This window comes from Phyllostomus hastatus, unplaced genomic scaffold (genome assembly GCF_019186645.2).
Source record: "Phyllostomus hastatus isolate PE091 unplaced genomic scaffold, TTU_PhHast_1.1 phas_scaffold_78, whole genome shotgun sequence".
In the NCBI taxonomy this organism is placed as follows: Eukaryota; Metazoa; Chordata; class Mammalia; order Chiroptera; family Phyllostomidae; genus Phyllostomus; species Phyllostomus hastatus.
The window spans coordinates 32720929-32745066 of record NW_025334041.1 but is presented as its reverse complement, the minus strand read 5'-3'; the positions used below and the strand labels follow the sequence as shown (position 1 = coordinate 32745066).

Sequence of the window (24138 nt, the reverse complement as noted above, 5' to 3'; positions counted from 1 at the left end):
CCATCTCAAAGGGTGATCTGAGTGAGCTTCAGCATAACCTGAGAATGCATGAACACATCTCAGGCCCCATCCCAGGCCTACTGCACCGGACAATGTGTCTGTGTGTTGGGGAGAGGGGCGGGTCAAATCGGTGTTCTAATAAGCCTCCTGTTGATACTCGTTAATGTTCGAGAACTATTGCACAAATGTTCAGTATTTGGGAGATAAAAGAAAGGCGAGCAGTGGGAGGACGTGTAGCCGATCTCAGGCTGAGGACCGATTTTTGAGAGACTGGGCGGATGTGGGGGGAGGGAAACGAGTGGCCAGGCTGCAACACAGGGGAAATCCTAAATTTGGCGGCTGAGACCCGAGAGGATAGCCCACCCAGTGCAGGAGCCGTGGGAACCCGAGGAACCCGTAGGTGGCGCTGTACCGGCGGTTGACACGGGGGCGGGGTCTGAGGCGAGAAAACTGGCTGAGCAGTCTTAGGCTCCGGCGCCGCGTGGGGCTGGCACCTCCGCACAGCAGCCGAGGCCGCCACTCTACCGTCGGGTCACGTCGAGAAGCGGGTGAGTCCCTTGAATCATGCTGGCTCGCCGCTGGCCTCCGGCCTGCGTGTGTCCCTGCGAGGCCGCGCCGGCTCCCCGGCTCGCACGGGCTGTATCGGGCCGCAAGCCGCTGCAGGACCCGGGCGGCGGCGCCCGGGAGCGAGCGCAGCTCAATCGGCCCCTTTTGCGCTGCTCCTCGGCTGCTGTCTTCCAGCCCCGCGCTCCGCGGAGCACACCGCTCTGAGGTGGCCGGTCCAGGGGCTGGCAGCCAGGGACTCACAAGAAAGCCTTTTCTCCGGGGTTTCAGGGGCTGTGACGGGCTATTAAGTTTGTCCTCAGGTAGGGTTCTGCTGCAATTTTGCCAACTTGGCAAGATCGCCACGAGTTTGCATGGCATTAGTACAGCGTGCTTAGAATCGCGCGACTTGTCTTCAGGTTTCCTAGTGACAAGAAGTTTTCATTTTAAGTCTTTGGAGGATTAGTCCTACTCTTTTAGGGTCTGGATTGCGATTCAAGTCCCCAACAATCGGTCGGTCAAGGTTTTATTTATTTGTGTCGTGGGTCAAATTCACTGGAGGGGATTTGTAGAGGTAAAATTTACGAACACTTCCAACCTTCTTACTCTGTTCTCTTTGTTTATGTGTATATCAACATCCTAACATTTAATAAGACATCATTTCATTTAGCATAGAATGTTGAGTACCGGGAACATACAGTGCTTTAAAACAGCCCAGTAAAGAAAAACCTTTCTCCTTCACATAGTTAAATATGGTAATGAAAGTGTATACTTGAAAGTATAAGTTTGCAAATGCAGTGCAACCACAATGTATTCCCGTTATTGAGTTTCTTCATATTCTGAACTCTTCGACATAAACACGAGTCAGTCGGGCTGTGTCAATTTATCAGGAACATGAAGTTAGCGATCCTTTTACAGCTAAATGGAACACTCACATCAAAATATTATTTGCTTTTTAACAGGGATGAAACAGAACTTTGGGTCAAATTCTGCAGTTCCTAATATGTAAACAATGTGCTGTTTCCTGTATATTTTTTCGTGAGAAGATTTAAATGTCGAATTTAAATTATATATTTGGTCAATGTCTGATGGAAACCAACATATTTAATTGACTGACATTTTATTTTCTTGGCTTCTGGGCACAGAGTTGACTGTGGGCCACACAATCCAAAAGCTCCCTCACTGCCCTGGGCTTCTCCTTGGCTTTGCTGATTGTCAATCAGCAAAACTGCCAACTCGCTAGATGCCCCAGAACCAGATCTAGAAGAGAGCCCTCACCCTTCCCATGCCACCGCCAGTCAGAAGCTTCTTGAGGATTCATTACACAACCATGCGGTTAGTTGTTGAAATGTCTGCCTTCCCTCCCAGATTTTGACGTTTTTGAGAGCTGAGGCTTCTTCTCACTTAACTTTGTATTCCCACTGCCTGATGTTATTTACACTACAGTTAAAGAATTAATATTGAATGAGGGTAGATTTGTATGTTAACATCTGTGCCATCCTGCAACTCACAGAGTTAAAAATATCTAAATAGTGTGAATTATTTGTTTGATTACAGTAGATAAAAATCCAATTCCTAGACACATATGCACACCAAAGATTATTCTATTTATAATGTTGGCTAAATCACCAAATGATATTGAATAATACTTTTTAGGGGCAAATACCATAAGCTCCTCTAGAGCAGTCATGAAATCCCACTTATCTTTTCCCCTCCAGTGCCCATCATAGAGTTGAGTTCATAATACTTGATAACTGGCATATACTTAATTTTTATTGTATTTTTCTATTACCACTTAGTTCCCTTATGCCCCCCTCCCCACCACAATCACCCCACTGTTGTCCATGTCCATGAGTCCTTTTTCCTTTTTGCTCAATCCCTCCACCCCTTCACTTCCCCCTCCACTAGCTGTCATCTGTTCTCCATCTGTGAGTTTGTTGCTAATTTGCTTGTTAATTCAATTTGTTCATTAGATTCCACGTATGAGTGAAATCATATGGTATTTGTCTTTCTCTGACTGGCTTATTTCACTAGCATAATGTTCTCCAGGTCCAATCATGCTGTCGCAAAGGGTAAAATTTTCTTCTTTTCAGCGGCAAGGGACAAATACCATGTGGTCTCACCTTTAACTGGAACATAATCAGCAAAAGAAAAAAGCAAACAAAATATAACCACAGTCATGGAAATCAAGAACAATCTAACAATAGCCAGAGGGGAAATGGGAAAGGACAGTGGGGAGAAGGGTTTTCAGGAACTACTATAAAGGGCACATGGACAAAAACCAAGGGAGAGAGTGGAAGCAAGGGAGGGAGGTGAGTTTGGCTGGGGTGGGGGTGAGTAGTGGGGGAAGAATGTAGACAACATTTAATTGAACACCAATAAAATAATTTTAAAAATTAAAATTAAAAAACAAAATTTCTTTTCTACAGCTGAGTAGAATTCTATTGTGTAATGTCCCATAGTTGTTGTATCTAATCATCTACTGATGGACACTTGGGCTACTTCCATATTTTGGTGACTATAAATAACGCTGCAATGAACACAGGGGTGCTTATGTTCTTTCAAATTAGAGTTTTGGGTTCCTTCAGGTATGTTCCCAGAAGTGAGACTGCTGTGTCAAAAGGAAGATTCGCTTTTAATTTTTTGCGGTATCTCTGTACTGCTTTCCACAGTGGCTGCACCAATCTGCATTTTCACCAACAGTGCAAAAGGGTTCCCCTTTCTCCACATCCTTGCCAGCACTTGCTGTTTGTTGATTTATTGATGGTAGCCATTGTGACAGGTGCGAGGTGGCATCTTATTGTGGTTTTAATTTGCATTTCTCTGATGATTAGTGATATTGAGCATCTTTTTGTATGTCTATTAGACGTGTATGTCTTCTTTGGAGAAATGTCTATTCAGGTCCTTTGCCCATTTTTTAATTGGATTGTTTGGTTTTTGGATGTTGTGTTTTGTAAGTGCTTTATGAATTTTGGATATTAACCCCTTATCAGATGTATCGGCAAATATGTTCTCCCATTCTGTGGGTTGTCTTTTTATCCTGTTGATGTTTTCCTTTTCTGTGCAAAAATTTTTTAGTTTGATGCAATCCTCTTTGTGTATTTTGATTGGCATATACCTTACACAGAACTTTTTCAAATGCCAATGTTATAAACCCAACTCAAACTAACTTAAGGAAAAAAATGAACATATCTGTTTGTGTAACTAAAATATTCAGAATTTAGTCTCCAGGACTCTAAATACTTTAAATATACCACCAGGACTCTTCTGTGTCCCTGTCTCTTGCTTGTGCTTCTGTACTGGGTTTTCTTCTGTTCTGTTAAAAACATCTTTCTCCTTACAGCATGCAGAAGGAAGCATGGTAGGTTTCTATCCTCCCAACTTAAAATGCTAGGCATGTCCTTTTTATCATCACTTCCATATGTACGTCTCAAAGAAGGACTCTTCCTGGTTGGAACAAGGGTTGTGAGCCATCTCTAAACCAGTCGACGTGATCAAAAGAGTAGAGCACTGTGATTAGCACAGACTAAGTCATATGCCTGCGGCTATGGCCAAGGTGGAGGCATTTCTCCAAATGGAAGAAATGTTTATATAATTTTTTATGGGAAAAGAAGGTGGGCAGACCACAACAACAAATATCTTCAGCATGAATATTGTGAAATTTCAAAATAACTAACATAAGGAAAATGTTCTCGGAGCACTTCAATAAAGGCAAATGTTGGCATTCTGTAAATATGGCTCTTCTGTAGTCTTTGTGACAATCAAACCCTTAAAAGTTTGGGGAATGTTTTTAAGTACTTTAAAATATTCCTGAAAACAACTTCCCATTTAATGAAGCATTATTATGGATGATCTAAAATACAGAAATACTTGGAATGTTTTCTCTCAATCAAATTATTGTATATCTAATCTGCTTTTTTTTTCATTGAATTTCATTAAGTATTTACAAATTGGCAATGTATTCCTCTGGAAATAAATTTAGACAAATAAAGATAATGAGTAATATTATGACATCATACGTTCCTCTTTCTAAAAATGTTAGTCAAGCCTGAATGATGATCTGTGATAGCTATTAAGGAAAAGATTACTTTATAGGGTAACAATTTAACAAAATTAATTTCCACAGAGCTAACCAGGATAGGGTTCATGTCAGTGACTGAACACAACTCAGCCCCAGTGGAAATATAGCAGCAACTCATGTTTTACCAACAAAAACTAGCCTGTCACTACAATGGGAAAATGACTCTGAAAATGCCACCTTTTGGTCCTTTATGCCACTATCAGGGTTCACCTTATACTTACCTAGAGTGTCCATTTTGTTAATTTTCTGAAAATCAGAATATGTTTACCCTTAAAATCATTTAATTATTATTTCAGATTCTAGTGTCAACCCCAAAAGCCTATTAAATACAACTTACAGAAGTATGATGGTATATCAGCTAACTCCAGCCTCTATTTGATAACGTTGTTACTCTCAGAAAAATGAATTTGGCCCTGGCTGGTGTGGCTTAGTGGCTTGAGTGCTGGCCTGCGAACCAAAGGGTCACAGGTTCGATTCCCACTCAGGGCACATACCTGGGTTGCAGACCAGGTCCCCAGTAGGGGACGCTCAAGAGGCAACCACACTTTGATGTTTCTCTTCCTCTCTTTTCCATCCCTTCCCCTCTCTAAAAATAAATCAATAAAATATTTCTTTTAAAAAGAAAGAAAAATGAATTCCTAATTCTATTGACCTTTGAGGGGAGTTGGCTTTCCTCTAAATGAGCACCTGGAATTAAATTCCCTAAAATAAAAGGCAATGTCCAACCCTTTGAATTCCCTATAGAAACCTACGTCAGACAGTGTACTCCTACTTGGACAAACTAAAGCAGTTGCTATGGACACAGGGGCCCTGGTTTAAAATTCTTACAGATTGTAATGTAAAGTTAAATGTATAAATCAGTCGCCAACTGTATTGTATTGCACTTTATCTGCCCCTCTAGACCTTATATGAGTAAATTGTTCATATTGCCCTATCAAACAAGATCATAAAGAACATAGACTTGAATAAGATAATTATTTTTATTTTTATTTTAATAGGTGTCTGAAGCCATATTTTATAGAATTAATGGAAATTCGACAAAACATCACAAACCAAGAACTTTGGAAAATGAAACCTAGGAGAAATCTAGAAGAAGATGATTATTTGGTAAACATAATAATAATTAATTAGAACCTATAAGCATAACTCAAATGCTATTCTATAGCTCATAGTGCTGTTAAAGTGATTTTTCACCTTAGTCTGCTGATACCTTCACTCTGATTCATGCCACTGATACTGTGGTGGGTGAAGGGCAGTGTCGTAAGGAGAGAAGTTATACCTTAACTGACTGCCATGGGCTTAGCCGAATAACCTTGAATGAGTCACTGAAAATCCTGGGTCTTGGTCTATATGTAAAGTGAGAGAGTTGGACTGTATCTTCTCCAAAGCCCTTCCAATTTTTTCTAACATTCTATGAGTGTTTCAAAAGAATCACCAATGCCTATATATCAGCAGTTTTGCAAGCCTGCATTTTTTTAATAGGTACTGTGGCAGCTTACCAAGAGATCATCAAGTTAATTAATGATTCACTGTTTAACCAAATAAATTAGATTTAAAATAAGAATCAGTGGTCCTACTTTTCCCCTACTCAAGATGAAATGTTTCTGACTGCATTGTTAGCTGAAAAGGTGTTGGAAATTTTTGGTTTCAAACTCTTTTTTACCTTTCTAAATGATCTCAACTGCAGTTATAACAAATTATTTATTTTACCTTAACTATTTTAACAAGCAAAATAATTAAGATATCATAAGCACATATTCTATAAAAATGTGTGCATAAAATAAAACCACGTTGGTGGCCCAGAGAAATCCCCCAGTTTCTTGGGGTTCACACACCTCCTGAGATACCTAGGGAGCTGCCTCTGCCTGGGCCAAAGCTATTCCTTTAAAACTTTAGCTGTGCCTGAAAAAATAAAATAAAATCATATTTATTTTTCAAGTTAACTGTCCTGCTTGCTGTTGCATAACTCTTCACCTTTAACCAGCAAATTGACCTCAGTTGATAGTTCCTAGATTGCTTTGATGTGAAGAGATGACAGGTGCTTTATCATGCTCGACTCCCATCTAAATGGACTAATTGGAAAAAGCATTGGATGGAACAGTGATTGATTACTGAAAGTAAAATTTAAATGGTGAGAGGTCATTTTTAAACATCAAGAATTATGAAGAACTATGTAAAGTAAAGTTACCATGCATAAAATGAGGAAATGAGCGAGATAATCACTAGTATTTGGAGCATTAAAATGTTATGGTTCTATAAATGGAGCTATAAAAAATGAGGAACAACATATTGGGTGAGAAAGTGAATTTATTCATCAAGTAACAATATGAAACACTCTGATATACTTTCTCATTTTGAGGATTTTTTTTTTTTTTACAGTTTGCTGGTATATTAGTCAATTGAGGAAATGACAAAATATTCAATGTAACCTTTTGTTCCTAACTAGAAATAGAACTGGGTAAAGAATTGTAACTTTCTCAGGAGATAGATTATTTGTCTGCCAGCATTTACACAGATGAGGCATTGTAGAAACATAAAATCAAAGACATGACATGACAGAAATTACAGATTTTTTTCTTTCAGTAATGTCAGTCCTCATCTTCTGTACTAGAATTCATGAAGAAGTAGTTCTTCATTCTTTGCTAAGAGTTACCCAGGAAGCAATAAAAAATATTTAAAAACACAGCTGTTAAAATTTATGTTTTATTATTTTTACCCAAGATTACTAGATTTTTTTTGTTCATTTTTTAATTTTAGTTTCCTAGTTGCATTATTCTGAATCCTTTTATGCCTTTAGGATAGAAATACAGTGTCCTTTACTTTAGGGGAGCATGTATTTATCTGAAGCATGTATTTGTTTTGAAAAACGAGTAACAGAAATTAATGGAGAACCCCAGTGTGGCTGCATGAACCTGCGATCGGTGCTACATAGACCGTGCTGTCTCTTCAGCCAACCAGTGTCCGAAAGCAAGGCTCTGAATGACCTTTTTTACTGATGAGCACAGTGAGCAATAAGTAATTAGTTTAAGGAAATTCCATTGTTTTAATTTTAAGATGTTTGTTTTCTTTTCTTTGTAGAATAAGAACTCCGGGGAGACCAGCATGCTGAGAGAACCTGTGCTTTTGCAGAAGCTTCAGCAAAAACAAGAACTCTTCCCAGAGTGGCGCTTGCCAATTAAAATTGCTGCTATTGTATCATCTCTGACTTTTCTTTACACTCTTCTGAGGGAAGTAATTCACCCCTTTGTAACTTCCCATCAGCAGTATCTTTATAAAATTCCAATCCTGGTCATCAACAAAGTCTTGCCGATGGTTTCCATCACCCTCTTGGCACTGGTTTATTTGCCAGGTGTGATAGCAGCGGTTGTACAGCTTCGTAATGGAACCAAGTATAAGAAATTTCCTCACTGGTTGGACAGGTGGATGTTAACAAGGAAGCAGTTTGGGCTTCTCAGTTTCTTTTTTGCCGTCCTGCATGCACTTTATAGTTTATCCTATCCCATGAGGCGATCCTACAGATACAAGTTGCTAAACTGGGCATATCAACAGGTAAGATAACGAGACTGACAATATCACTAAACCAAAAAGTCTAAGTCACCTAACAGATTAACTCTTTGTCAGGTTAATATCAATACCTCCAGTCCCAGTTGAAACCCTGTGTTGAGCAAGTAATCTGTACATTTAAAATGTTTTATTATTGCATTGGGGTTTGTGTAGTTTTACATTGAGCAATTTATTTTAAGCTGAAAATAGTAAACTGTAACTTTAACAATATAAACAAATATTTTGTTCATGGACAGGGCAACATTTCCATTTTCTACCACCCTCACAAGACTACTTTTTAATGCTAATTTTTCTTATTTTCTGCTTCTTTACCACATGTGCATGCACATTACAATTCTAATCATTAAAAAAATTATGTAAATAGATTATATCAATGTTGCATTCAGGGAAAGTGATTGATAGCTCCTATGTCATTTCTTTTACAGGAATGCAAAAACAAGTTATAATTTTGTACAGGCCTCTAGTTATCAGGCCCTCCCGAGCAGCTGGAGGGAGCGTAGAAGGGGGTTCGTATGCAGAAACCAGGTGTTCTTTACATTCTTTCCTCTTTTCACCCTTCGGTAGGTGCAACAAAATAAAGAAGATGCCTGGATTGAGCATGATGTTTGGAGAATGGAAATTTATGTGTCTCTGGGAATTGTGGCCCTTGCAATACTGGCTCTGCTGGCTGTGACATCTATTCCATCTGTGAGTGACTCTTTGACATGGAGAGAATTTCACTACATTCAGGTAAGTGATATATAAAATGATTCTATTCCCTCAGACAGGTAAATCTTGTTGTGTGTATAATACCATCAAGTATATTGACTTTGCCCCATAAAAATAACAAATGGCCCTGGCCAGTGTGGCTCAGTTGGTTGGAGCATCATCCTGCAATTGAAAGGTTGTGGGTTTGATTCCTGGTCCAGGCACAGGTGCATATGACCCCTGGTCTGAACAGGTAGGATCCCGGGTCCGGCGTTGATCCCCAGTCTCAGCACGTGCAGGAGGCAACCAAAGGATGCTTCTCTCTCACCGCAATGTTTCTCTCTCTCCCTTCCTTTCTCTAAAACAGCAATGAAAAAAATGTCCTCAGGTGAGGATAAAAAATAATAATAACAAATGGTTTTCCAATAGCAAAGATCCTACACTTGTTTCAGTGAATAATGTGCTCATCTATCATTTTCCCTATTGCTGTTACAGAGAAGTGTTTTCTACATGAATAAAGGACCTTACTCTAAGGAAAATATTTCTAACATCTGTAACTTGTTAGACAATTTGCTATCCATCTAATAACTATAAATGTGATATTTTAGAAATTTAATATTTGATATTTTTAGTTCCTCCAAAAAAAAACATTCTTTTGCCTGTTGCCTAATTTTATTCATGCCTTTTAAGTTACACAGCTCTGTACCATCCATAAAAAGTCATCTCTCCTTGAAATATGGAGTTTTATCTACCAAAGGTATTCTGATACATCATTTTAAATGCTTTTTCAAAGTTACATTTTATGTAGCTTGCTCACGTGAAGTTTCTCGGTATTCTTGGCATTCAAACTATTTCGGATTTGCTAAGGTTAATCTCCTAGTAGTAAATTACACCCTAAAAAGCTTTATGTGCCAGAATTCATAAGGGGATCCATGTTGAACAAGAATCAAAGGACTAAATTTAATTAAGTCATAAGCACTACCAAGATTTCATAAATTACATAGCTTTAGCCCATATGTGTAGACATCTTTGGAAATTCCCACAAAATGTGACATTCCCCACAATCCTTTCTGCATGTTCATACATATACTCCTACAAGCACTTTATCAGGACATCTGATGAGGCTGAAAAGTATGCCTTCATCTGAATTATTCCAACATGGCTTAGAGATGGTGCCCTATTTTCCAAGTGTAGTATTTGCTGATTTGGTAGGTTCAGCCTGATAGCCAATGGAGTTCTCTGTTCCCGAGCACTGTCCGTCACACATGTGCTGAGCACCCTACCTTTCAAATTTAGTCAGGAATTCAAGCACTGCATCCGGATGACTGAGCGCATTTCACTGTGCACAACACCTAGCTCATAATAAGGATATCATACACATTTGGTAAATTTAACCTTCAGACAGTCACATGTACTTTTTAATAACCTAGACACTTTTCATTTACAATCCAGGAACTGATTACTCTCCGATTTATGTTGGAGATTTATATCTGAAAGTAGAAGCTTAAGTATTTGATTATACTCATTGAGGCTTAAGAGTACTTACTGCTGAATAATTATGAGTTGGATTTGTTCTGGCAGGTTAATGACCATTTCCAGTAAGTGAATAGGAGTCAGAGTTCTCTAGAAGAGCTATTGTCAGGATGCCATAAAATTATTTAGGTGAACAGCTATTTTTAAGCATCTTTATCTGGATGGTGTCAGTATCCCAGTACAGGCTGAAATTTTTCTTTACATTTTTATATCTCTGTTTTGTTCAAACATCAAAATAACTGTTGGTATTTTTCCACTTTGTCAGAATGTTTGGTTTTTGTTTTAACATAGGCCAAGCTCATTTGCATACTAAAGTCACATACCAAAATCTTCAGTATTCATATACCAAAGTCAGTCACTTTAGTCACCTTCACAATCAGTAAAGATCACTGAATTCGAATTGATTTTTGCACTGATCTTCAGTCAACCCAGCACTATTTACTGAACATCTAAAATGCACAAATCACTGTGTTGATCCCGTAGGGATCCTGTGCTAAGTAAGACAGAGTCCCTGATTTTAGATGTCTCTTGATAGGCAAAATTAAGTCAAGTGCACAAGAGACAAACTGTCATGAAGTAAATGTCATAAAAGAGGTGAACACAGTGTGGAGAGTGGGAAGACAGTGTTGTTGATTAGCTGAGTCCAAAAGGAGTATGGTTGTGAATGTTCTTAATTTAAATAGCCTGGAGACAAAGGCATTACCCAAAAGTGGGGGTAAGGTGGGGACATGTAAAAAAGAATTGACAAAGAATTGAAAGGTATGACATTGAGAAATGTCATAGGAAAACAATTACAGATAAGTGGAAGAATTTCCAAGCAACAGAATCCAGATGAACAGATTCAGATAAAGTAGGATGGAATAAACTCTTATTGAACCAATCTTTACCTAGAGAATTTTTTTTTTTCTTTTGCAGAGCAAGCTGGGCATTGTTTGCCTTCTCCTGGGCACAATACATGCATTGATTTTTGCCTGGAATAAATGGGTGGATATAAAACAGTTTGTATGGTATACACCTCCAACTTTTATGATCGCCGTTTTCCTTCCGATTGTCGTCCTGACATGTAAGGCCATACTCTTCCTGCCGTGCTTGAGAAAGAAGATACTGAAGATCAGACATGGTTGGGAAGACGTCACCAAAGTTAATAAAGTTGAGATGTCTTCCCAGTTGTAGAGTTACTGTTTACAACATTTTTGTTCAAATTTTATATATTTGATCATAAGCATTTCAAATTTGTATTTGTTTAATAAAATGACCACTGAGGGTCTTAGTGTATCTCTTACTCTCTGAGTGATGAGTTTGAAATATGTGTATTTCCTTCAGAGTTGATTCAAAGCAAGAAATAAAATCATCTTCAGCACATTCTCTATGTTCAGTAAAGCTAAATAATCGCATCTGAGTTGTCAGACTGCATAACATTATTAATAAGAAATGACTTTGAAATACCAGTACTTGCTACTTATTAAAAGGTATCATGAGCCGTGAAAAAATGTATTATCTGAGTCTACCATACAAGTATATCCAGTGTTTATGATCATTGTTAAAGAACTTTCATTTTCCTTTCATTTTCCCTAACGGGGTGTGATTCATGGAACATCTCACTCAAAATTACACAGATTATGTCTAGCACAAGTAAAGCAGCAGAATAATTGCAGATACACAGGCAGACAAAATAAAACTCAAGCTATTCAGGAAAAAAAGTCGATTCAATTTTCTCCATCCGAGTTATGCACCACTCAGTTGAATTTAGCTTAACACACTGGCAAAAGCAGACCATGACACAATTCCCCAACGATCACCCTCTACATCTACTCTCAGGACTCTAACCCAACAAACTAACCACAGCCCTTCTCTTTTGTATGAGTACATCATTTATTGTGACTAACACAACAGAGCTAATGGTACAAATTAGGCAAAACAAGTAGTATGTGAGTTGAGTGGAGTCCAGTTTTTTTGTTGTTCTATTACAAAGGATAATTATTACATTGGGGCTAAGAAGCCTTCTGGAGTATAAATTTGAATTCTATGCACTATTGGGGCTCAGATATATAGAGACTTGTCTGTAGCTATTGAAGAAAGGAGTTGAGAGTAGCACAGTTAGAAACAGCAGACAATAGTGCCCTTGAGAAGTAATTCACAAGAGTAAAAAGAATCTAGGGCTTTAGGAGTGCAAACCAGATGAAGCAAGGGGACATAGCTATGGATCCATGTAACTAAGCGTGACACATACAAGCAACCAGTTCTGAGATGCAGCAGTCGAGTACCTGCACTCTCACCTGCATTGCAAGATGGCAAAGTATCAACATGTCTAGTAGTGAGAGGAAGAAATCAAGTTTTAACCTTCCTGGTATCAAGACCCCATAGAGGCTGCAGCTTTGGAACAGGGTTCCAACCAGAAGTGGTACTTTGATGAAGCTTTCAAGTTCTGGCTTGGTTATTGGAATCCTGTCTCTGTTAGCCATTGTACTAACAGGCCTATTCTGAAACACAAAATAAACCCTTTGGATAATTCCCAGCAATAAGAGAAAGTAGACTTAACAAAGGCCTTGGAAGTAAAGCATAAGACATCAACATTCATTTTGTACTCGTAGGCTGTTGAAAACTAGACTATCCACTCTGCATCTTTTCTGAAAGTTATCAATGGTTGTGTAGTATTTTTATAAGCAGAAGTCTTAAAAAGAACAAATATATTTTGGTATAAGCTTGGATTTCCTTTGTTCACTCAATAAACACTTATAGAGCACCTCCTTTATATATATATACCAGGCCCAGTGTTGGAGGATATATATATCAAGATAAAAATGACCTAGTCCCTACTCATAGTCTCAAAGGGAAGACAATTTTAATGCGGCAATGGATTCTAGACTAGCTGGTATCACTAAAGGACAAAATGGGCAGTTCTGTTTCAAAGGGCTAAGTCAAGAAGGTGTGAAATTGATCCAAAATAAGGGGAACTATTTGGACTGGGTGTTAAAGTATAAGTAGGAGTCCTTCAGAGAGAGTAGAAAGATGCGTAGCATGGCGAGCAATATGGAGGTACAAAATGCTGGGATGAAATGTGTTGGAAGGACTAAAGTCTTAGAGAATGTGAAGGAAATAGCAGATTGGTGAAGACCCAAGCCAGATAGATCAATAAAGTCATTGATTGACACAAAACTAAGTTTAGACCCTGTTTCAGGGAGTGGGGAAGCCACTGATAAAACTCTAAACAGGAGCTTAATGTGGTCAGATTTGCAATTGTAGAAAGATCTCTCTGTCAACCATCCCAGAGATGGATTTGATGGTGGGGGGCCAAGGTGGAAAGCTGAAAGAAGGAGACAACACAATATTCCAAGACAGAGACAGTAAGTTCTTAAATGGAGGTCATAACAGAGGGGATGGATAAAAGAGTGGAGCTAATATAATATGGCAGAGGACAGAATGTCTATGAATTCATGACCAGTATATTATGAGGAGTGAAGGGGAAAAAGGCATTAAGAATGAGACCTCTAGGATTCTGTTAGCTTGCATGACTTACAGAAGTGCCATTAAGTGCAATAGGGATTTCTACAGGAGTAGCAGATTTTTTAACCAGGACAAAAACAGACTATGTATATGCTGTTTATTTGCAATAATCTCAGTTGCTAAGGGATGCAGTGTGGTTTTTTGGATTTCAGCATACACAAATTAACTATGAAAATCATACAGTTTACGGCAGTGGGAAGCAGAAAGAAGGTATCACCCCTATGATTAGACTATTTTTTAAATAAAACTTCTTAGACAATTAACACAGTTGTGGAGGACAGTCATCCAGGGTTTCCCTGGAACACAGTGGACAGACAGCACCTAGAAAAACTGCTGGCCAGGAATCAATGCCTTCCTTCCCCGGCCGGCCTCCTATTCTGCTCAAGAGGAAGTTGCTTGGAGGTTTTTTGTTTGTTTGTTTTTTTAAGCACTTCCTCTATAGGGATCTTATAATGAAAACATGGAGCAGACTGACAGCTGTCAGAGGGCAGGGGGAAGGAGGGAAGTGGTGGAAAGGAGAAGGAATTAGTCAAAGAACACGTGTGAATGCCCCCTGGACGTGCACAACAGGGTGGGGACAGACGGGGGGTGGGGGGGGCGGCGGCGGTGGGCAGGGGCACATGGGGGTAAAAATTGGTCCAACTATAATAGAATAAGCAAGAGTTTTCTTTTAACGAGCCGAGCCAAAAAAATAAAAGAATAAAAAATAAAAACTGTTAAAATGATGTCCTCTTACTACTTTAATAATGAGTTACATTTAATGATGTTGAAGACAAAAAAGAAATTTATGACTCTGCTCCAATTTTCAGACAGTAGACCATATGTCTGAGAAAGCCTGTAAGAAATGTGGGCTGTTGAGCATGGGATATGTAAAATTAAAACTAAAAGTAACAAAAACATGTAATTTTCATTGATAATATTAAGTCTGGAATTTTCCTCAAAAAAAATGAATAAGACATAGTAGCTCCTTTTTCTAAAACCAGTCTTCAAAGTCAAAGTGTTAGACTCCTACTTTGGATTTAATGTTAAGTTTTAGTTAGTTAATTGGAAGTCCTCTTTCTTCATGCCAATTTTTCCAGATGTCATAAAGAGGCCCTTTGAAGAAGTAATAAATTATTTGATCTCTTATTTACTGAAAATAATCCTATAATTGAATAAGTTAATAAATCACTGACTTGTGACCATTACACATGCCCTGAGGCTGAAGGTCAGTACTTTCTTCTCAGCTAATTCTATGTTTTCATCTGGTCAGGCCTCACTTTTATTGCTGGTGAGTATGTGCCATTCCCAGAATTGTTCATGGATGCCCACTGGAACTGTGCCAAGAACAAGCTGCCAGCTCATGCTATAAAACGTGAACTGATGCCAGCTCATGCTATAAAACGTGAACTGATGCGATCACATGAGCTTGCTAATCCTTTGCCCCCCTGGCAGGACACCACTGAAATGAAGCTCCCTCAGCAAAATGGCTGTATTTCTAAAAAATATTGAAGAGAGAGAAGAAGGGAAAGAAAGATAGGTGCCAAAGTTGTAACGGAAAGGAAGCTGTTGATCTTATAACCAGTACCCACTTCTGCAGCTCAGCTGGACCAGGCAGTGAGTGACTTGACATCTTCTGACTCAGAGAACCAGGAAGAGCACCTGAGGGTTATGATGACCAAGTCATAATGATTGACACGTGCCCCGACGTATTACCTGGGAAATGATTTCAGACCTAACCTTGTCTTAAACTTGAAGTTGTACTACTATCAAAAATAAGTATAAATGAATCTACACTGTGGAATTATACAGTATTAAGAGTTGGAAGAGTAGTTTTATGTTCATTTTTAAAATAGAACCATTTTTTAGAGCAATCCCTAACAAAAGCCCCACATGTAATAGGGGTCAGAGGTGAAAAGGCTAACAGGACCAGGAGCTGTGCTTTTTTGTTACTTCTTCCATCCTGCTCATAAGCCCATGTAACAACTTGGGCTCCATGGTGCAGAATTTGAAAACCCCTCCTCATTTATACAGATGAGGAAACACCTTTTTGTCAGGGATTGCTTATTTGCAAGGCACAGAAACCTACTTAAATTTGCTAACAAGTGAGATACTGATAACATAAAGGGGGATACTGATCTAACCCGCAGGTCAGGTGAATGACTTATCTTCCCAGGCCCCACAGCTAGAATCCCACCAGGCAGGGTAGAATCTAAGTTCATCTATGTGTTCTATCTTTGCACACAGATGTATGGATGCTGTGAAGTTCAAAGGGTTCTTTCCTATTTTCTCAAATATGGCAACTAGGCCTACAGCTGAGAACCAGAAGAGCTAAAGAGTCCTCATTCTAATTTCAGAGTGCAACCAGCTGTGGGGTCGGACAGGGTTTGCTGGGAGGTGCTTTTCAGCACAACCAGCACTACAACCACTGACCAACTCGCTACCAGTTGGTATACAAGAGGATAAAAGGAAGGGTGAAATGCTCCTTTGGTTTGGGAAGTGCCATATTTATAGAGAGAAACTATGCTTACTTCACCTGAGCAGAGATTCAACTCCACCTACTCTACATCTTCACTGGAGAGGAGGAACTTGGCTGGAAAAAAAACATACAACTGCCACACCAACTAGCCTTCCTTTAAATTAATGATTGCAAAGGTTAAATGGACTCTTGACACTTCCTATTCTTTGCATATTTCCACAGTAAATGTGTTTTTATCTCATTAAAACTGCTACATTACACCTTTCCTCTGTTCAAACCAATAATAGCCTCTCCTATACTCAACTGGTAGATTTTCCTTAGCAAATAGATACAATCAGAAGAGAACTGTCGCATCTTCTCACTAACAAATCTATCTACCAAAGTACAAGATTCTGGTACCCTTATCCTCTGCTTATTATAACAGAAAAAAAAAAGAGTATTGTCCCCATTACTAAGATGAACTCTTCTGTTTTAGCCCTGAATCCCATCCCTTTTCTATTCAAAGAATTTTGCTCTTAAATTTATATATCTTTCCTGTCACCAATTTACCCCTCTATGCTGTAATATTCCCATTAGTACACAGTATTAAAAAATAAAATAGTTTGACCCTGGCCAATGTGGCTCAGTTGGTTGGAGTGTCATCCCATAAACTGAAATGTCATGGGTTCAATTCCTAGTCAGGGCATGTTCCTAGGTTGCAAGTTTAGTCCCCAGTCCAGGGATGTAGCAACCAATTGATGTGTCTCTCTCACGTGGAGGTCTGTCTCTCTCTCCCTGTCTCTTTCTCTCTGTCCCCCCTCCAACTAAAATCAATAATCAATAAACATATCCTCAGAGGAGAATTTAAAAAATGAATAAATGAAATTAATTTGAACTAATTTCCTCCTCCAGTACCTGACCCATTTCTCTACAAACCATTAAAACAAAATTTCTCAAACTATTTGCCTACTTTGATACTAATTTATCTATTCAGCTTTCTTTTGGTTAGTATTAGCATGGTATATATTTTCCCATCCTATTACTTTCACCCTTTCTGTTTTCCTGTGTTTTAGGTGTGCCTTCTTAGAGCAACACATAGTCAAGTTGGTTTTTTAGTTCTGCTTGGCAATCTTTGTTTTTATTGTCAGCATTAAGGTCATATATAGTAAATGTAATTAAATATTTGACCTTCCTTCTACCATCTTACTGTTTGCTTCCTAATTTCTCATCAATTCCTTGTTCATCCTTTATTATATTGTCTCTTTCAATTTTTTTTTAGATTATTTATTACCCCAGTTCCCCTCTCAAAACAGTTATACATTTTCACTACTTTTAGAAGTTACTCTAGGCAAGGGCGTCCAACTTGCAGCCCAAGGGCCACATGCAGCCCAGGATGGCTGTGAATGCGGCCCAACACAACCTCATAAATTTACTCAAAACATTATGAGATTTTTCTTTGTGATTATGTGTCACATTGTATTTAACGTGTGGCCAAAGACAATTCTTCTTCTTCCAGTGTGGCCCAGACATGCCAAAAGGTTGGATATCCCTGCCTACAGGTTACATCATCATCAATTTAGACAAGTCTAATTTTAATCAGCACTTTTACCTCTTCGCGTACAATGTGAGAAACAGACCATTTTAACTCAATGTGACTCCCTCTTGACATTATTGCTAAACATTTTAATTCTATGTGTATTTAGACCCAATAGGAATTAGAACTACTTTTGTACAGTCTTTTAGATTTCTATACATTTACATTTTTGATTGCTCTTTATTCTTTCCTGATCTCCTAACTTCCACCTGGTTTCATTTTCCTACTATCTGAAAAAAAATTCAGTATTCCTTTCAATGCACAGTGCATGACTGGTAGAAAAATTTTTTCACAAGTTTTTGGTCTGAAAATATCTGTTTCATCTTCATTATGGAAAGATACATTTTTAGATGTTTTGAAATCTAGATGATAGTTACTTTCTTTCAGAATGTGGTAAAAAGTTCCAATGTTTCCAATGAGAGAAGTCTCATCTGCTGTTTCTTGAGGTTATCGTGGCTACTTTATAATTTTTTACTTTTGTCTTAATTTTCAGTACTTTTGCTGTATTAGGCAAAATGGATTCCTTTTAGTTGTCTTAGTTGGGGTTTGTAGTGCTTCTTGAATCTTTGGTTTGTTATTTATCAACAGACTTGAAAAATTCCCATATTATCTTTTCAAATCTCGTTTATGTCCCCGATCTCTCCTCTGCTTCTCCCAGGGCTCGGATTACTCATGCAAGATGTTTCCACGTTATTTCCATTTTATAGCTTCTCTGTGTGTTTTTCATTCCTTATTCTTTTCTATGCTCCATTCTGGTAATCACAATACCTGTCCCCTAGGTCACTAATTCTCTTTTCGACAGTGTTTAATCAGTTATCTCCATCTACTGAGTTTTTCATTTCAGTGATCAGGTAAATTCCGTTTCAGAATTTCCATTTGGTTTGTTCTCATAGCTTCCAATCGTCTGTCAAACTCCCTAATCTGTCCTGAATCTCCTTGAGCAAAGTAAGACTCTTAAAGAACAGTCTGTTACCTGATGCTCCTGTCAGCCTGCTTCCAGTGTCAGGGTTTTTCCCACCTGGGTGTTCACTTGTATCATTTTGTCTCCCAGTATGACTCATCATTCTATTGAGTGCTTGACACTGCACATTAAGACATTGTAGAAATAATTTAAAGCCTAGAATGATGTTATCTTACTCTAGAGAGAATTTGTGTTTTCTTCTGGAAGGTAGTTAGGGGCACTAGCAATGTGCTTTCCTTAATTTAATATTAAGGATTGAGTTTATTTGAAGTTGGCTTCAGTTTCTGTCAGACTTGAACTACTTCTGGCTCACACTTATTCCTAAGAGGTAGTTTTGGGGATTCCAGCTCTAAATCTGGTGGAGCATGACTACTTGGCTCTCCCTGTGGGCATACTCTGGTTTACATATTTTGTTCTCTTAGTCTCTTGAGATTGTTAAAAGTGTTCTTCATATTCCCGACCTCTCAGCTACCTTTTCTCCTAATGGAAAATTAGACCTCAGTGCTCGGTTTACTAATCTGGGTTTCTTTCACTTCCAAAACTTATTATTCTTCCCCATTTTGTTAGCTATCCAACACGTTCAGGAAGAGTTTTTAAAATTAGTCTTGCTGTTCTAATTGTTCTTAGGATGGGTACATGTAATTTAGGCAAGCACTACCACAAGCAAAAATCCCTAGAGAGAGTTGACTCCATTCACGTCTCTATGTCTTCTTCTTCTATTTTTTCTCTTCTAGTCTGAACAGCTTTACCCCTCACTGTCCCACTAAATTCTCTCTCATCAAGATCACCAAGTGATCAAGTTTCAGTCCTCATTTTACTTGCTTACCCAGTAACTTTTGATGACTCCCCCTTTTTAAAATTTTTATTTATTGATTTTAGAGAAAGAGAGGAAAGGAGAGAGAGGGACAGAAAGAGAAAGATAGATAGAGACAAAAACATTGATTTTGTCATTCTACTTATTTATGCATTCATTGGTTGATTCTTGTATGTGCCCTGACCAAGGATCGAACCCAAAACCTTGGCATATTGGGATGATAGTCTAACCAACTGAGCTGCCTGGCCAGGGACTGTTTCTTTCTTGAAACATTTTCTTTACTTGGCTTCTGAAAAACCATACTCCCCTTCATGCTTTCTCTGTTTCTTTCACTGGCTCTTTTTCCTTTTCTATCATCTCAAAATTGGTAAGGTTAACTCCTTGGTCCCCTTCTTTTCTGTAACTACACCCACAATATAGGTGATTTCCTTGAGATATATGGCCTTAAATATAAAAAATCAAAAGTATGTTGATGAATCCCAAATTTATCGTTTATCTCTAGCCTTGACTGTTCACCTGATTGGCAGCTTTTTACATCTAACTGCCTTCTTGGCAATTTCACTTGAATGTGTAAAAAGCATCTCAAACATAAAATTCTAAAGGTAAAATCTTAATTTCCTTCCCATCTCCACCCAGCTCAAGACAGACACCCAGAAGTTATCTTTGATACTGCTCTTTACTTCACACAACACATGCAATTTACCTACAAATTCTATAGGTTCAACCATCAGAATATATTCTGCATCCAACTGTCACTCATCACTAAAATCGTCTTGGTCCTAGACACTATAGCCCTTCTCCTAAAATTTTTTATTTATTTTATTTTATTTTTTTAAGATATTATTCATTTTTATTTTTAGAGGGGGAAGGGAGGGAGAGAGAGAGAAACATCACTGTGAGGTTGCTGGGGTTTATGGCCTGCAACCCAGGCATGTACCCTGGCTGGGAATCGAACCTGCGACACTTTGGTTCACAGCCCACACTCAATCCACTGAACTATGCCAGCCAGGGCATTCCTAAAATTTTTTAAACCCTCCAACTGGTCTTTCTGCTCCTGCTTTCATCCCAACCCCCGATGTTACCACTCACACAGTATTTTCTACCTAGAAATAAATGTGATGCTTCAAAAATGTAAATGCTGCCATGTCACTCCTCTACACAAACACTTCCAATGTCTTCCCATAATACTTCAAGTTAAATGTAAACTCTTTATCATGGGCTACAAATCTCTAAAACATCTACACCCTGCCTACTTTTCTGAACTGAAAACCTGCTAGGCTTTACCTCACTCAAACAAATGCTCTCCTTGCTTTACCTCAAACATAAACTTGTTCTCACCTTAGGGCCTTCATACTCACTATTTCATCTGCTGCTTTTCCCCCAATTAGTCCTTTCACATCAATACATCTATGCCGAGATGTGATTTCTTCAGAGTGACCTTCCCTGATTATCCTGTCTGAAACTGTTCACTTCCTGTCCACTCTCACCTTTTTCCTGGCTTTATTCATGACAATAGTCTCATGACTGAGAACAGAGCCTGACACAGAACAGAAATTCAATAAATGTGTGTTGGATGGATGGATGGATGGATGGATGGATGGATGGATGGATGGATGGATAGATGGATGGAAGGGTGGATGGATGGATGAACAAATAAATAAGGAACATGGCTGTATCATCAATAAATGGTTGAAACAGTAGTGCTTAGGAAACAAAATTATTTAGATGAGTGGTTCTCGAAGTATGATCCACAGATCAGTAATACCAGCATCACCTGGGAGTTTATTAAAAATTAAAATTCTGGAATCACCACCTCAAATGTATTAAGTAAGAAACTAGAGGTGGGGAGGGAAATGTGTTTTATCAAGCTTTTTCCAAGATTCCAACCCATGATATGTTTGAGAACCTCTAGTGTAAAACCTGGTGATATGTAAAACCTGGCCCACTACTTATTTTTGTAAGTAAAGTTTACTAAAACATAGCCACTTCCCTCCATTCACGTAGTGTCTATGCCTGCTTTTGCACTAAAGCGGCAGTGTTGAATAGCTACAATGAGACCTTATAGTCCACAAAAGCAGTAATATTTACTATCTGACCCTTTTCAGAAAAAGCTTGATGACCTCTGGTTTAGAGCAACACCTTATACCATACAATTATGGCAGAGAAACCCATGTCTCTATCTCCTTCCCACCCAAATGTTACTGAAATTAAAGAAAAGCTATGGCAAAAGAAGGATCCATAACAGACTAAAAAACATGAAAACATAGCATTGGTGGACCAAAAAACTTGACAGACCATTAGTTCACAAAAACTATTTTAGAGGAGAGGGAGGAACAGATAAGATCAGATCAATGGGGAAACAAGTAGGAGAAACTGCAACACAAGATCCACATAAAAGCTATTGCAGACGTTCCTCAGAAAACCCTTGATGAGTTTCATACACCAGATGAATCAAACCAAATCAGTCCTGGAGAAATCATTAGATGAGTCATTAGCGGGCTGGTCATGAGATCTGGCCAGTGATTCTTTTACCCAGAGATTTGAACAGCTGCCTGCAGACTTCATTTATAAACAAAGCTAAAAGGCTTTGGGAAAGTTTCCTGCCTTTAGTGCAGGGGCCTGAGGAGCAGAGTCCAGCAGGACTTGCAGAGTGACAGCTGGGGACAAAAAGAAAGGGCATCCTGGCTCCAGCACCTGGCACCAAGATAAACTGTCATGTACAGGTCTCTAAAATGGGAGTTCTGGAATTGAAGACTTCCAGAGTAGCTTCTGGGACTGAAGAAGCAGGATGATCTACAAGGTAGGGATGGGAAGCCCGCTTTTATTCAGTGGGCAAGCTATTATTGTAATACGTTAAATTATATCACCCAAGAAGATATGCTGGAGTCCTAAGCCCTAGAACCGGAGTATACGGCCTTATTTGAAAATGAGTCATTGCTGTTATAATTAGTTGAGATGAAGTACACTGGGCCTTTAATCCAACATCACTGGTGTCCTTATAAGAAGAAGAGAGACACATAGAGAAGAATACACCATGTGAAGACAAAGAGACACAGAAAAAGATGACCATGGGACACCAGAAGCAGAGGTCGCAGCTTTGTTTCCAGAAGCCAAACAATCCCTGGGGCTGTCAGAAGCTGAAAGAGACAGGAAAGGATCCTCCATTAGAAATTTCATAGATTGTGTGGTCTTGCCAACACCTTGATTTTGAACCTTTAGCTTCCACAACTGTGAGAGAGTAAACCTCTAATGTGTAAAGCCACCTGGTTTGGGGTATTTTGTTAGGGCATACATATGAAATTAACACCAGTCTTCTGGCCCACACAATCCATTGTGCTCCTCCTTTATCACCAGAAGGATAATATGCATTGACAGACAAGTGAACAGGGATTCTCATCTGGCCAAGGAAATAGACCTCACCAACAATAAGAACAGACAATCATTACCAAATGTCTGAGGAAAACTTACACCATTAGAAAGGGTCATCTGACTCAAATAACAGAATAACTAAAACCTACAGAGAATTACTGGAAGTGAAAGAATAAGAGCTTAAAGTAAGTATAATATATTTGGGGAGACATGAGATTATTACATACATTAGCAAAAATATGACTACTATATAAAACCAAAACAATTGAAGTTCTTGGGACATAAAAATATTATTGCCAGGATTGAATGAGATATTGATTGGAAAGCTTTTAACATTCCATAAATGTTAACTATTATTATTATCATCACTGATACTGTTATTTTTAATGAAAAACTTGCAGGCAGTATCGTGTAGTTAAAAGTAAGCTACCTAAAAGTCCCAGAAGAAAGCATAGGCAGTAAGCTCCTTGACATAGGTCTTTTTAAAAGGCTGTTTAATGTGGTGTTTACCTTTTATACTTTTCTCTCTGTAAACTTGTACAACCGAATTAAAATATTTTTATTCTGACACCAAACGCAAAAGCAACAGAAGCAAAAAGAAACAAGTGGGTCTATGCCAGACACAAAAGATTCTGCATGGCAAGGAAAACTGTCACACAAAAAAATGAAAAGGCAACATGCTAAACAGGAGAGAATGTTTTCAAATCACATATCTGATAAAGGAATAATATCCAAAATATACAAAGAACTCATACAACTCAATAGGGAAAAAAATCTCACTTAAGAATAAATACAGGATCCGACATTTGTCCCAATGAAGACAACAAGTACATAAAAAAGATGCACAACACCATTAATCATCAGGGAAATGCTGATCTAAACCACAATGAGATAGCACACCAAACATGTCAGAGTGGCTATTATCAAACAGATAAGAAATAATAAATGTTGGCAAGGACGTGAAAAAAAGGGAACTCTTGTGCACTGTTGGTGGGAATGTAAATTTGAGCAAACACTAAGAAAAAAAGTATGGATGTTCCTTAAAAAATTA

At 38.5% G+C, this 24138-nt stretch overlaps 1 protein-coding gene across 1 annotated transcript; it reads left to right on the top strand.

Annotated features, from left to right (window-relative positions):
* Positions 1 to 425: 425 nt before the first annotated feature.
* On the top strand, positions 426 to 11760 carry STEAP1 (STEAP family member 1). Its single transcript, XM_045828308.1, has 5 exons — positions 426 to 548; positions 5623 to 5731; positions 7703 to 8173; positions 8753 to 8917; positions 11324 to 11760. Exons 2-5 carry the CDS (start codon positions 5651 to 5653, stop codon positions 11579 to 11581), a joined length of 975 nt encoding a protein of 324 aa, XP_045684264.1. The 5' UTR covers positions 426 to 548; positions 5623 to 5650; the 3' UTR covers positions 11582 to 11760.
* The last annotated feature ends 12378 nt before the right edge of the window (positions 11761 to 24138 follow it).

Coding starts and splice junctions, on each gene's coding strand:
- STEAP1 (XM_045828308.1), top strand. CDS start 5,651: ATGGAAATTCGACAAAACATCACAAACCAAGAACTTTGGAAAATGAAA. Junction 8,174..8,752: donor TAAACTGGGCATATCAACAG/GTAAGATAACGA, acceptor ACCCTTCGGTAG/GTGCAACAAAATAAAGAAGA. Junction 8,918..11,323: donor GAGAATTTCACTACATTCAG/GTAAGTGATATA, acceptor TTTCTTTTGCAG/AGCAAGCTGGGCATTGTTTG.